The 14,188-nt window shown below is 47.3% G+C and overlaps 1 protein-coding gene across 1 annotated transcript; it reads left to right on the top strand.

The window, feature by feature from the left end:
* Positions 1-11,445: 11,445 nt before the first annotated feature.
* Positions 11,446-13,968, top strand: GPR27 (G protein-coupled receptor 27). Its single transcript, XM_012787406.3, has one exon. It carries the CDS (start codon positions 11,446-11,448, stop codon positions 12,583-12,585), a length of 1,140 nt encoding a protein of 379 aa, XP_012642860.2. The 3' UTR covers positions 12,586-13,968.
* The last annotated feature ends 220 nt before the right edge of the window (positions 13,969-14,188 follow it).

Below are 14,188 nucleotides of genomic sequence, written 5' to 3' on the forward strand. Positions count from 1 at the left end.
AGCTTGATTTTATGAGCTTATCCTACAATAAAATAATTTTTTAAATAAATGAAGATATGCTATGATAATCCTAATCAAAAGAAAGCTAGAGAGGCTAGAAAGCTAAAGAGGCTATATTAAGATTACATTAAGTAAATTTCGGAGCAAAGAATATTACTAAAAATGAAGAAGGCCAATTAATAACATAACAGAGTCAATTCATAATCCCAGCACTCTGGGAGGCTGAGCCAGGTGGATCCTTTGAGCTCAGGAGTTCAAGACCAACCAGAGCAAGAGTGAGACCCTGTCTCTACTAAAAATAGAAATAAATTGCTTGCATAGCTAAAAATATAGAAAAAATTAGCCACGCATGGTGGCATATGCCTGTAGTCCCAGCTACTTGGGAGACTGAGGCAGGAGGATCGCTTGAGCCCAAGAGTTGGAGGTTGCTGTGAGCTAGGCTGATGCCATGGCACTCTAGCCTGGGCAACAGAGTGAGACTCTGTCTCAAAAAGGAAAAAAACAAAAAAGAGTCAATTCACCAAGAGGACATAACAATTCTAAATATTTTTGCTCTTGATAATAGAGCTTCAAAATATATGAAGCAAAAATTGTTAGAAGTGCAAGGAGAAACATACAAATCCAGAATTTCAGTCAGAGATTTCAATACTCCTCTTTCAATAATTAATAAAACAAGTAGGCAGAAAATCAGTTAAAAATATAAAAGATTTTTATAACACTATCAATCAACTTGACCTGATCAACATTTATAGAACATTCCACCCAACAACCATACAACACGCATTCTTTTCAAGCGTGGATAGGATGTTTTCTAAGACAAACGGTGTCCTGGGCCATAAAACAAGTCTCAATAAATTTAACAGAATTCAAGCCATACATGTATATTTTCTGATATAAGAGAATTAAATTAGAAACTAAACACAGCACTATCTGTGGGACTCCCCTAATACTTACAAACCAAGCAACCCATGGATCAAAAAAGAAATCAAAAGGGAAATTAGGATGTATTATGAAATGAAAGAATACAAAAGCACACATATCACATTCATGGGATGATGCTAAAACAGTACTTAAGGGAAAATTTATAACACGACTGCCTAAAGATCTCAAATCAATGAACTCAGCTTCCACATTAAGAAACTGCAGAACAAAAGCAAGTTGGAGTCAAATTAAGTAGAAGAAAGGAAATAATAAACATCAGAGCAGAAGCCAATGAAACAGAACATAGCAAAATGACGGAGAACATCAAATAAACTGAAATATGGTTCTTTGAGATTTAAAAAACTGATAAACTTCTAGCTAAACTGTCCAGGGAAAAACTGAAAAGACACAAATTACCAATAAGAGAAATAAGATAGGTGACGTCAATACAGATTCTATGGCCGTGTAGAAAATACCAAGGGACTGTTATTACAACCTTATACCAATGAATCGATAATATAGGTGAGATGGGCAAATTCCTTGAAAGACGCAACCTAAGAAAGTTTACTGAAGAAGAAATCGATAACTTGAATAGCCATATAACTATAAAAGAAATGGAATATACAGTTAAAAACTTGCCCCTAAAGAAAACTCCAGGTTCAAATTGTACCAAACATTTAAGGAAAAAATAATAACAATTTCACATGAACTCTTAAAAAAATTGGAAAAGGAGAGAATACTTTCCAAGTGATTCTATTAGATCGAGCTCATCCTGAAACAAACAAAAAAAAAGGACAAAGCAAGTACAAGAAGAAAAAAAAAATCGGAAATCAATAACCCTCATGAATAAAGATGTAAAAATTCAAAACAAAATTTTAGCAAGTAGAATATAATATACAAAAAGGATAATACCTCATGACCAAGTGGGATTTATCTCAGGAATGCAAGGTTGGCTTAATGTGTTGTTAGGTAGGGATAAGGAGCGAGGACTAGGAAATGGTTTGTCTACAATAGGAGGAACGAATTGACCAGAGGGGGCTTCTAAGAAGAAATAGATGTCGTCAAGAAGTCCCCAAAAACTGACCAGATGTTTGGTCTATGATAGGGGGTCCCCAACCACTGACCAACCAGAAAGACGTAAAAAAAACCAAAAACCACCACAAAGTAGAGATATGAACAAGGCCACAAAAGAGGGTCTCTGGAGCATGCCCATAAGCAAGGTGACAGTGTGCTCAAGTGACCTATCCTCATTGACATAGTAAACATCACACTCACCAGTGCCATGACAGTTTACAAACGCCATGGCAACCCCTGGACATTGCCTTACAAGGTTAAAATGGGGGGGAATTTCCAGTTCTGGGAATTTTTCCACCCCTTTCCAAGAAAAACCATGAATGTTGCAGCCCCAACTTAACATAAGATCAAGGAATCAGCAGGAAAGGGAAAATCTTGTTAATCCTCCATTCACAGGGACTGACCCATCCCTTCTCTGGAATGTACTGGGCTCTGATAAACTCTGGCTCTGTGCTGGCTTGCATCTGCTTGGTTGGCTCAGTGCCAGTAACCAGACTTCAGTCCTGGGAACCAACAACCAGGGAACCCAGACCTGACGGCTGGTCCCCACACCTGGCAGCGCGAAAGTCAATCGGTGTAAATCACCATCTAACAAACTAAAAAAAGTAAATAATTGCATGCGATTGTCTCAATCAATGAAGACAGAGCATTTGTCAAAATCCAACATTCATTTCTGATTAAAAAAAAACAAAAACAATTCTCAGCAAAGTAGGAATAGAAGGAAAGTTCCTCATCTATGGGCATCTATAAAAAACCAACAGCTAACATCATACTTAATGGCAAAAGACCGAATGCCTTCCTTTTAATAGGAGAAACAAGATCAATGAAGTCTGTTCTCATCACTTCTGTTTAACACCGTACTGGACGTTCCACCCTTTGCAAACTAGGAAATCAAGAAATAGCAAATACGTCCTTAAAGATGCGTCTGCATTCCCTAGCTTGGAACATCTTGCAAGGATGTGCCCCCCAAATCTGCACCTTAGAGAGTATACTGTCTGTAACTCTCTAGAATAGGAAAGTAACGATAACCAATTATTTGCTTTTTGATCAAATGAGAAAGAAAGGAGATGAAGGGGAGGACTGTGGCAGTAGCAGCTTTGACACACGATGTGCACACCATCATTCCATGCACACAGAGAAGGGTTAAGCTACAGGTTTCACCCCGGAATCTTCTGCGCTCAATGGTAGCACACTAGTCTTGGTGGCCCCGTTGAATCTTGGAAAGGTGAATTTCAGGTTCTCAATACGACCTAACCACTAGAGGGAGCTTAAACAGCTATCGAATGTAACAGAAAAGAGAGAGGGCACATAAAAAAGGGCTGTCCCCCCAACCCCCACTTGAAGCTATAGCTATCACTTGTCAAAAAAAATTATCATAGAAACATCAACAATGGCATTTTAAATGGTGATAACTTGTTAGTGCAGAGTAGATTCTCTGTCTGTTTCTTTTTAATACTGCAAGTGTTCATTTTAGGGCGATTAAAATACTGCCTATGGCATAATGGTGTACTAGCGCCATCCAACCCCAAGTTAATATTTACATCATACTAATTAGGTTTCACCTCAATTATGCACCAGTAGACACAGCCCTCTGTATGTATTTAGCAAGAATTCAGGTTTTCAATCCAGACAGACTGGATTTTTACCTTGCACTGCCACTTTGTGCTGTGCATAACTGACCGCTTTAAGGCTCGAGGCTCCTCATCTGTATAATGGGCGTACAGGGTTTTGTAGGCGTGCATTAGATAATGTATGCAAAACACCTCAGTGAGGCCAGTCAGGGTGGCTCACGCCTGTAATCCCAGCACTTTGGGAAGCTGAGGCGGGAGGATTGCTTGAGGTCAGGAGTTTGCAGCTGCAGTGAGCTATGCACTCCAGCCTGGGTGAGACCCATCTGTAATTACTTAATGAATTAATTCGATGAAAGTTGAACGACACCTCCCTGCATTGCTAGATCGAAATATACAATAGCTTCTAGTGGAAACAGTAAAATAGAAAAGTATTGACTATAAAGAATAAAAAATTAAAATTAAAAAAAAATCTCAGTGCATTTCTGGGTATAAAATACGATAACTATTGACTGCATAAGGAATTTCTTAATCCCTCTTCCCAAGTTCGCCTCAGCGTCGAAGCCCTAAAGAATGCAAATGCTGAAGCCACTGCAGGGCCAACCCTTGTGCACATGGATGGCCATGTGGCAAGGCGTGACTCACTTCTGTGGCCAGCCCCAGGGCAGGGCACGAGAAGTCACACCTTGAGCATCTACCTTCACTCCGAAAGTGATAACCGTGGGTCCAGGGCACCTTCCAGGCCCCTAGCCACCTTTTAATAAGGGTACTTCCAAAGGCCACAGGGGTGACCTCACTTTAATATGATTTTTTTTTTAACAATTCCGAATTTCCCAGGACATCTACAGAGTCGTGCAACCATCAGCACTACCTAATTTTAGATCGTTTTAATCACCCCACCCCCCAAAAAAAACCACACCGATTAGCAGCCGCTCTCTAAACCCTCTCCCAGCCCTCGGCAACTACTCTATCTATCTACTGACGGTCACTGTAGATTTGCCTATTCGGGGCATTTCATACAAATTTATTTGTATGTGCTATTGTGTGTTCAGCTCCTTTAGGATAGTGTTTTCGAGGTTCATCCATGTGGGAGCATTACATCCCAGTGCTCGTTTTTAAGACTCGATAATATTCCACTGTATGGACACGACATTTTATTTATCCATTCATTCATCAATGAACCTTTTTGTTGTTTCCTCCTTATGGTTGTAAGGAATAGTGCTGCTATGGACATTTGTATACATGTTTTGGAGTGGACATGCTCTCATTTCTCTTGGATATACACCTAGGAGTGGAACTTCTGTGTCATAGGGTGACCTCTGTGCTTAACTCTTTGAGGAGCTTCCAAACTATTTTCCAAAGAGGCTGTATCACTTTACACTCCCACCAGCATCATATGAGAGTTCCAGTTCCTCCATATCATCACCAACACTTGTGATTGTCTAAATTTTTTTTTTTTTTTTTTTTTTTTGAGACAGAGTCTCACTTTCTTGCCCAGGCTAGAGTGAGTGCCGTGGCGTCAACCTGGCTCACAGCAACCTCAATCTCCTGGGCTCAAGCGATCCTCCTGCCTCAGCCTCCCGAGTAGCTGGGACTACAGGCATGCGCCACCATGCCCAGTTAATTTTTTTTGTATATATATTTTTAGTTGGTCAATTAATTTCTTCTATATTTTGGTAGAGATGGGGTCTTGCTCAGGCTGGTTTTGAACTCCTGACCTCGAACAATCCGCCTCAGCCTCCCAGAGTGCTAGGATTACAGGCGTGAGCCACCGCGCCCGGCCTGATTGTCTATATTTTTGACAGTAGCCACCCAACTAGATGTGAAATGCTATCTCGGAAGGGTTTGATTTACATTATCCTACTGACTAATAATGTATATAGCATCTTTCCATGTGCTTATTTGCCATTCGCATATCTTTTTGGAGAATGCCTATTTAAACCCTTTGCCCATTTAAAAAATTAGGCTGTCTTTTTAATATTGATTTGTAAGAGTTCTTTATATATTCTGGATGCAAGTCCTTCATCAGAAGTACGATCTGAAAACATTTTTTCCCATTCTGTAAGGGGGTCTTTTCATTTTCTCAATGATGTTCATTAAAGCACAAACTTTTAAAATTTTAATGAAATCTAATTTATGTATTTTTTCTTTTGTTACTTGTGCTTTTGGCATCATATCTAAGAAACCATTGCTTAATCTAAAGTCATGAAGATTTACTACTATGTTTTCTTTTCTTTCTTTCTTTCTTTCTTTCTTTCTTTCTTTCTTTCTTTCTTTCCTTCTTTCTTTCTTTCTTTTTTTAATTTTGAGACAGACTCTCACTCTGTTGCCTGGGCTAGAGTGAGTGCTGTGGCATCAGCCTAGCTCACAGCAACCTCACACTCCTCGGCTCAAGCAATCCTCCTGCCTCAGCCTCCCAAGTAGCTGGGACTACAGGCATGCGCCACCATGCTCGGCTAATTTTTTCTATATATTTTTAGTTGGCCAATTTCTATTTTTAGTAGAGGTGGGGTCTCCCTCTTGCTCATGCTTGTTTCAAACTCCTGACCTTGAGTAATCCTCCCACCTGGGCCTCCCAGAGTGCTAGGATTACAGGCATGAGCCACCACACCTGGCCTACTATGTTTTCTTTTAAGAATTGTTAAAGTTTTAGCCCTTACTTTTAGGTCTATGATCCATTTTGAATTATTTTTTATATAGGTGTAAGGAAGGGGTCCAATTATATATTCTTGCATGTGGAGAAAACCACATGTTAAAGATATGTTAAAGAGTTTTCATTAAACCATATTTGCTCAATGGAGTGTGACCATATGCCATGCATACACACATAAAGTTATTCAGTCATTCATTCAGCAAATATAGGCATCGAGAATAATGTTTTGAGATATGAAGTGATGGTTTTTCTTCCTGTATTTTTCCCTTTTCTTCCCAACATTCAAACAGGTAGCAGGTTCTGGGTTTCCTTGTCTAGGAGAGGTTTATAGCCAGGTGGCTTCCTGGATTTTGTTCTCCCAAACACCCAAATTCTGGGAGCACAGATTGGCAGGGCAACTGACTAGTTATATAGTCCAGAAGGACAAGGAAAAACTGGGTTTCCACCCTCTTCCAGACTAGATCGGGAGTCCCAGCAGACGAAAGGAGAAGGAGGAGAGGAGAAGAGGGTATGAGAGAGCAAGGACCTACACAGGGTTTCCCAGACATGCTGCTGAGAGGAATGGTGGTGGATGCATCTATATCACACCCCAGGGATGGCAGGAGGCAGTAAAGAGTCACCAAACCGCAATGGCATATCACAGGAACACTGTGGCAACAACCGAGCAAAGATCCGATGGGATTTCTGCACCCCCCCACGCATGCCCCATCCTGAATGACCCACGCCCTGTGCAACTCGGACCCTGGCCTGGAATTACAGTACATCCTGAAGAAGCAAGCAGCCACGAGGAAACCCGACAACTGACGCTATATTTTCTTAGCACCAGCAGGTTTCTAGAAAACAATTCTATTTCTTACACCCTTAATTTTATGGACTGCTGTTCATTCATACCTGCCACACAAAGCCTGAGAGCCTACTAGGGACAGGCATCCTGCTAGGCTAAGTTGGGGGTGCGGCGGGTGGGGAACAGAAAAGTCAATCAAACCATGGTTAGCCAAGGCGTTTATAGTCTGGAAAGAGCAAATATGCATAATCGTAGCCACCATTTGTTACACGCCACCTGTGTGCCAGTGTGCATGCCTCATGCTCTACTCTTTGTGAATGGCTCTCATTTAATTGAGACACCCCCCTCTTCCCTCTGGGCACCCTCTTCCTTACAATGGGCTTTTTTTTGAGATCCTTACAATGGCTCTCATTTAATTGAGACACCCCCTTCTCCCCTCTGGGCACCTTCTTCCTTACAATGGGCTTTTGATATTCAGGGGTTCAGAGTAGTCCAGGGCTTCCCCAAGGGTGCAGAGCTAGAAACCGTTGGGATTTAGATGTGAACCACAGTACACCTTGCTCCAAAGCCCATTTTCACTGTCAAAGTTGTGACTCTCACACACTGAGTGATCAATGAGTGTTGTCCTTTGATAATGCAATATCCATTGGGCTTAGACTTTGGCTCATTCTTTCCAAGAGTTGGGATGGAGTTAAATGAAAACAACCTTCTCTAATTTGGTGTTTAATGTACCTATTGGTGGACGACTTGCCAGAAATCTGAAGATGAACAGGAGACATTGGACAAACAGGTCCCCGTGGTTTTGGGACCTATGGCTTTGTCTGAATTTGCCCAGGTGTGCCAACGAGTTCCTCTAAATAGTCAGAATTTCCAGTACCATTCACAATGTCTCCATGTGCATCAAATACATGACATAACTCACGGGGGAGGGGAGAGGTCAGGAAATGCCAACTCTTCTATGTGCAAAAGAAAGAATTTGGTTATAAGTAAAATGGAAAATTTTTTATAGGGAAAAATCTCATAGAGCTGTTTTACTTAGAGATGCAGTCATGCAATATGGTACCTAAAAAGTATTTAAAATTCTTGCCTGAAGCTTCTTAGAAAGAGTAAAAGGAAAATAAGTTGACTCTGGCCAATGAAATGTTAATGGTTTTTCCTGAAGTATTAATCTACTGAACAAATGTTGAGAATGAAAGAAGCACATATATAAAGGCTAGGAAAGAGCCAAGATTTATATATTTTCTACTGTTGCTTCTGATATTTGAGCCTGGGCAAATGACTTAACCAAATCTCAAGTCCCGAAGAGAACCATATTGAAGCACAGATGGAAATAGAAAACACATGGATATTTCAATTACAAGAGATATCTCTTATTTCTTGTCCTTTTTCTGAAGAACAAATCTCTCCCCATTTGGGGTCTATAACCATTTAACGTCCATTTTCTCATCTACGAACTTAATTTCAGAGCCCAGGACTCTCAGAAATCATTTGGTCCAATGTCTCATTTTGTAAATGGGAACATTTGAGATTCCAAGAGGTTATAGTGACTTGCCGAATGTCATGTGCTCAATTAGAACACATAATATTAAGATTTCCATTAAGTGGGAAGGTACTGACCTAGGAGTGGGAGAAGCTGGATTCTATTTACCCATTAATGAGCCCTTCTGCTTGTGGTTGGATCGGTTTGAAAAATCCTTCCCTCTTTGAAGGGGCTACAATTCTGTGCATGTGAGAGCACCAGTAGTTTGTCGGCTTGTCATTCTTGCAAACTCAGTAGCTTTCTTTGCAGTTATGATGTGGCCATGACAATGACTACATTAGACAACACCCCTTGAGTGTTTAGCACGACAGTGCTTGGCACATAGCACGTGCTCGGTAAACGAAGGCTGCCGTCGGTATTGACATAAAGCAACCAGAGCTGGTGTCTCCAAGCAGGTCTATAAGAAGGCATTCCCTCCTCTGGGCAGATGCAGCCCAAGTGCCAAGGCCCACATCAAGACAGGATGGTTGTGGGTCTGACTTTAAACACAAAAATAAAAGAAAGCATTTTCTAGCCAGCCTTGCTGATAGTGACAGCCAATGATATGTTGAAGTGTTTGTCAAAATGTAGGCCTTCTAGAAAGCTCTTGGGGGGGGGCAGCCTACTTAGATAGGTTGGCAAGGATATTTTTGCTCTTTCCCTCTTTGCCTTCTTTCTGTCTGGAATGCAAAAGCAATGGCTGGGGTGTCAGCAGCTTACTATGATCATGAGGAAAGGGTGGGTAAAGGACTTTCAGAGATTCAGTCCTTCAGCCACTGTGTCAACGGCCTCCAGACTTCTTGTTTCATAAGGAAAATAAACTCATGCACATTGTTATTAAAATGCAGTTCCTAACCCATACACTCTCAAAAATCAATTGCACTTTTCTCTGAACATACATTTGTAGGTCTTCGCTTGCCCCTGGCCAGGAACTTAGGGCTCCTAAGTTAGGTGCTTATTAGCAGTCACTTAGGTTTTTTTTTTTTGCCTCAAGGGCCTTGCTACTCAAAGTGTGGTCCGAGGACCAGAGGTAGGCATTAATACCGCGTAGGAGCTTATTAGAAACGCAGAATCTCCAGCCCTGGTTCCAACCTACTGCATCAGAATCTGCATTTTTACCAGAATTCCCAGTGCTTTCCATTATGTATTAAAGTTTGAGGCTCTGGACTAGACTTCCAGGATGTGCTCTGCCACCCTTCTTAAACACTGCGGTCAGAATCATCTAAGGCACGGCTAGTCACATCACTCTCCTTCTCAAAAACATTCCAGGGCTCCTGCCTGCCTGCAGACTAAGGTTTAGACTCCTTCGCCTGACAAGCAAGGTCTGCTGTGATCTCGTGTTGTCCTGGATATGCCCATCAACGTGTCAGGCTTGCAAGTAACAGGTAGGCAATAAGTAATTTTCTGCACACACACAGAGAAATGAGTTCACCTGAGAAACGACACATTCCTCAATCCTGGCTTTCTCACGGTAGGCATTGGGAATACAGTGAGACCCAAAAGCAGGCGCAGTGGCTGGCTTGCCTTCAAAGAACTTAGAGACTAGTTAGGACAGGACCTTTAAAAAGAAATAAAAACTATATAATGACGAAGTATAAGGGCTAAGAAGGGAATGAACAGAGGGCAGGGATACAGAGTAAGACAGGCAAGGATTCTCTAGGAATAGGGAACCTGCCGTGGAGTGAGTCCAGGCAGAGGGAAGAGCACGTGCCAGGCGAGCCCTCCGGTGTGTCTGAGAATCAGAACAGGGGCTGCTTTTTCAGGCTCGCCCAGAAAATAAATAAATAAATAAATAAATAAATAAATCTCCTGGGAGGAAGGTGGCACCTTCCAAGTACACCTTGCAAGTCACTTAAGAGGAAACGCTGAATTTCTTTTCCCTGGTACGTGTCTTCGCTGGGATAGCCGGTGAGTTAGAGAGCAGGGTGTGCCACAGAGTCGCTGGGGTCCAGCCCTGGGAATCAGGCCAAGCAGAATTCGAACCCAGCTCCGCCACTTCCCGGCTCTCAACTCCCTCGCTGTCCTAGCCTGAGCTTCCTCGGGTAAGAAGTCGGGTGGGGACAGTACCAACTTTGGCCTTACTGCGGAGGCAAATGCTGCTTGCAAAGCTCCTGGCACCGCGCCAGCGGCCCCGGGCTCACCTGAGTACTAGCGGTTTTAGGGTGGCCGTGATGATGACTGCCACCGTCAATCACTGTCGGCTTTCGGGCAGAAGGCTCGCGCCCCGATATTCCTGCCCCCCTGCGGCCTCCCGACCCCGCCACGCCAGGCAACCACCCCCGCGCACAGCCACCGTGACCCCGGCGCGGGCGCCGCCGCGGGACCCCCGTTACCTGGGGCCAAACGCGACTTGTCGCCGCCTTGCGTCCTGGGCCCAGCCTCCCTCCCGGCCGCCTCCCGAGCCCGCAGCTGGCGCGGCGGCGGCGCCCCCAGCCCAGCCGGCCCGGGCGGTGCGGGATGCCGCGGCGGCGCCGCGCGCTCCGGCGGAGGGGAGGGGGCTCCGCGGCGGCGGCGGCGGCGGGCCCGGCGGGGGGCAGAGCCAGGAGGCGCGGCGGCGGCGGCGAAGGCGGAGGAGGAGGAAGAGGAGGAGGAGGAGGAGGCGGAGGAGGAGGATGCGGGGGGCTGCGGGCGGCGGCGCGGCCCTGTCCGCAGTGAAGCCCGCGGCGCCCGGGGCGCAGGGAGTGGCCGTCGCCTCCCGCGCGCACCATTCCTGAGATGGCGGCGGCGGCGGCGCGGCGCGGGGCGCGGAGCGGGGGCCGGCGGGGCGCGGGCTGAGACCGGCGCCCGAGCTCGCGGGGCCTGCGGGGCGCGGGGCCGGGCGGGAGCGGGCGGCGGCCTGCGGGGCGCGGGGCCTGCACGAGCGGGCGGGCGGCCTGCGGGGCGCGGGGCGCGGGGCCTGCGGGGCGCGGCCGGAGGGGAGGCCGCGATGGCGAACGCGAGCGAGCCGGGCGGCGTTGGCGGCGGCGGCGGGGCCGAGGCGGCCGCGCTGGGCCTCAAGCTGGCCGCGCTCAGCCTGCTGCTGTGCGTGAGCCTGGCGGGCAACGTGCTGTTCGCGCTGCTCATCGTGCGGGAGCGCAGCCTGCACCGCGCGCCCTACTACCTGCTGCTCGACCTGTGCCTGGCCGACGGGCTGCGCGCGCTCGCCTGCCTGCCGGCCGTCATGCTGGCCGCGCGCAGGGCCGCGGCCGCCGCGGGGGCGCCGCCGGGCGCGCTGGGCTGCAAGCTGCTCGCCTTCCTGGCCGCGCTCTTCTGCTTCCACGCCGCCTTCCTGCTGCTCGGCGTGGGCGTCACCCGCTACCTGGCCATCGCGCACCACCGCTTCTACGCCGAGCGCCTGGCCGGCTGGCCGTGCGCCGCCATGCTGGTGTGCGCCGCCTGGGCGCTGGCGCTGGCCGCGGCCTTCCCGCCCGTGCTGGACGGCGGCGGCGACGGCGACGAGGACGCCCCGTGCGCGCTGGAGCAGCGGCCCGACGGCGCCCCGGGCGCGCTCGGCTTCCTGCTGCTGCTGGCCGCCGTGGTGGGCGCCACGCACCTGGTCTACCTGCGCCTGCTCTTCTTCATCCACGACCGGCGCAAGATGCGGCCCGCGCGCCTCGTGCCCGCCGTCAGCCACGACTGGACCTTCCACGGGCCCGGCGCCACCGGCCAGGCGGCCGCCAACTGGACGGCGGGCTTCGGCCGCGGGCCCACGCCGCCCGCGCTCGTGGGCATCCGGCCCGCGGGGCCCGGGCGCGGCGCGCGCCGCCTGCTCGTGCTGGAGGAGTTCAAGACGGAGAAGCGGCTGTGCAAGATGTTCTACGCCGTCACGCTGCTCTTCCTGCTGCTCTGGGGGCCCTACGTGGTGGCCAGCTACCTGCGCGTCCTGGTGCGGCCCGGCGCCGTGCCCCAGGCCTACCTGACGGCCTCCGTGTGGCTGACCTTCGCGCAGGCCGGCATCAACCCCGTCGTGTGCTTCCTCTTCAACCGGGAGCTGAGGGGCTGCTTCAGGGCGCAGTTCCCCTGCTGCCAGGGCCCGCGGACCGCCCGGGCCACCCAGCCCTGCGACCTGAAAGGCCTCGGCCTCTGAGCGCCCCGGCCTAGCGCCGCCACCTCCCGCGCGCGGCCTGGCCCTGCGGCCTGGACAGTCAGTGACGCCGCCGGTTCCTGCCCTTCCGCCCCCCCCTCCAGTTCCCCAAGCTGCCTTCGAAGTGACTCTCAACGGGGACAGACACCTGGCCCGCACGCACCCCCCTGTGCGCCCTGGGCAGGGGTGGGGCGCAGGGGGTGCGGCCCACCCCGCCCGGCGGCACCCTGGTCCTCCTAGACGCGCCTCCTTCCTCCTGACAATAGGCCCTGCAGTCCTTTTGTACTGGTTCTGACAGTCTTTTATTCCATGTGTGATTACTTTTTTCTTTTTCTATAAAGGTTCAACTGATTTTCCTCATGCAACGTTTCCTAAAGACCATGGCCAGTTTTCTACAGAAGCTATTTTTGACAACCTCAAGTGGCATTACATTTTGCAGTGAGGCAGAGGGACCAGGGGGTGGGGTGGGGGACTTCACAAGTCAGATTTCTTGAGGGCCTTCTGTTGGAAGCAGGAGAAATGGGGGTTGGAGGAGGGGTGGCGGGGAGTTGTCTTAAATCCCCTCCGGAGAACGGCCAGCTGCGGGGTCGGCTGTGCGCGCGCCGGTTCTCTGGAAGGGTCGAGAACTTTGTGCAGGGTCGACGATGAACTTGAGGGGCAGCGATGGAGACCAGTAGCAAGGCAGTCACTTTTAAAAGCAGGAACAAGTGAGGTTTGGCCGCTAGTTTACTCTGCACTCTCAGAAAAACACACAGTGACAACTGCTCTCTGTATCATGCCAGTCTCGAATGGAAACATTTCTGTAAAGTTGTGACTTTTCAAAGAGTAAACAGTGTTTTGGTCAGTGATGGTGTGGAGAAAATTACAGTATTGCATGTGCTTGTGCGTGCCGATTGATTGTGGCTTGAGGGTTGGGAGGGCTCCGAGAAGCAGAGTACCGAGTCAGACTTGCTTAGGCATTTTTTGCCAATTAAAAAAAATTAAGATAATTTTATGGAAACGGCTTGTGCTTTGAGAAGCCCAGTTTTATTCTGTCTTATGAAACTAATTTCCACTTTGAAGATTGTTCTGTTGTTCATGGTATAAATGAATGGAATATGATGATACCCTTATTTCTAGAAGACAAAGCATTTCCTTAAAATGTTTGCTAGGATAAGCTGTGCTGTTCTACTGATGGTCGTTTTAAATTAATAATGAGAACTATAATTTAAATGACATTTCTTTGTTAGACATTGTCATCTTAGACTGAAAGACTGAATTCTGCAAGTACTATATGATATTTTTTGCTTATAATGCTACATTTTTATTAATGTACCTTCCGTTTTGAGGATTTATATCTGTATTTCTCTTTGCATTATACAAATATACCAGTATTTTCATTCTGGAGCGAGTATGCTGTTGTATGAGGCAGTGACTGATACTAACATATGTCTGAGTATGTTACTCATTTTCTTTTCACCTTTTAGTGCGTGCTATTTAGTCCTGGGTTTCATAGTTTGATCATCAGTATACCCCAGACATTTGGAGTGGGATTTTTTTTTAACTTAAAATGCAAGATAAAAATCTTCAAATCTTCTCTTTAAAGGGAAGCAATAGACATATAAGC

Source organism: Microcebus murinus, chromosome 28 (genome assembly GCF_040939455.1).
Source record: "Microcebus murinus isolate Inina chromosome 28, M.murinus_Inina_mat1.0, whole genome shotgun sequence".
Lineage (NCBI taxonomy): Eukaryota > Metazoa > Chordata > Mammalia > Primates > Cheirogaleidae > Microcebus > Microcebus murinus.

Bases quoted from the DNA above. Each gene is read 5' to 3' on its own strand.
- GPR27 (XM_012787406.3), top strand. From the start codon at position 11,446: ATGGCGAACGCGAGCGAGCCGGGCGGCGTTGGCGGCGGCGGCGGGGCC.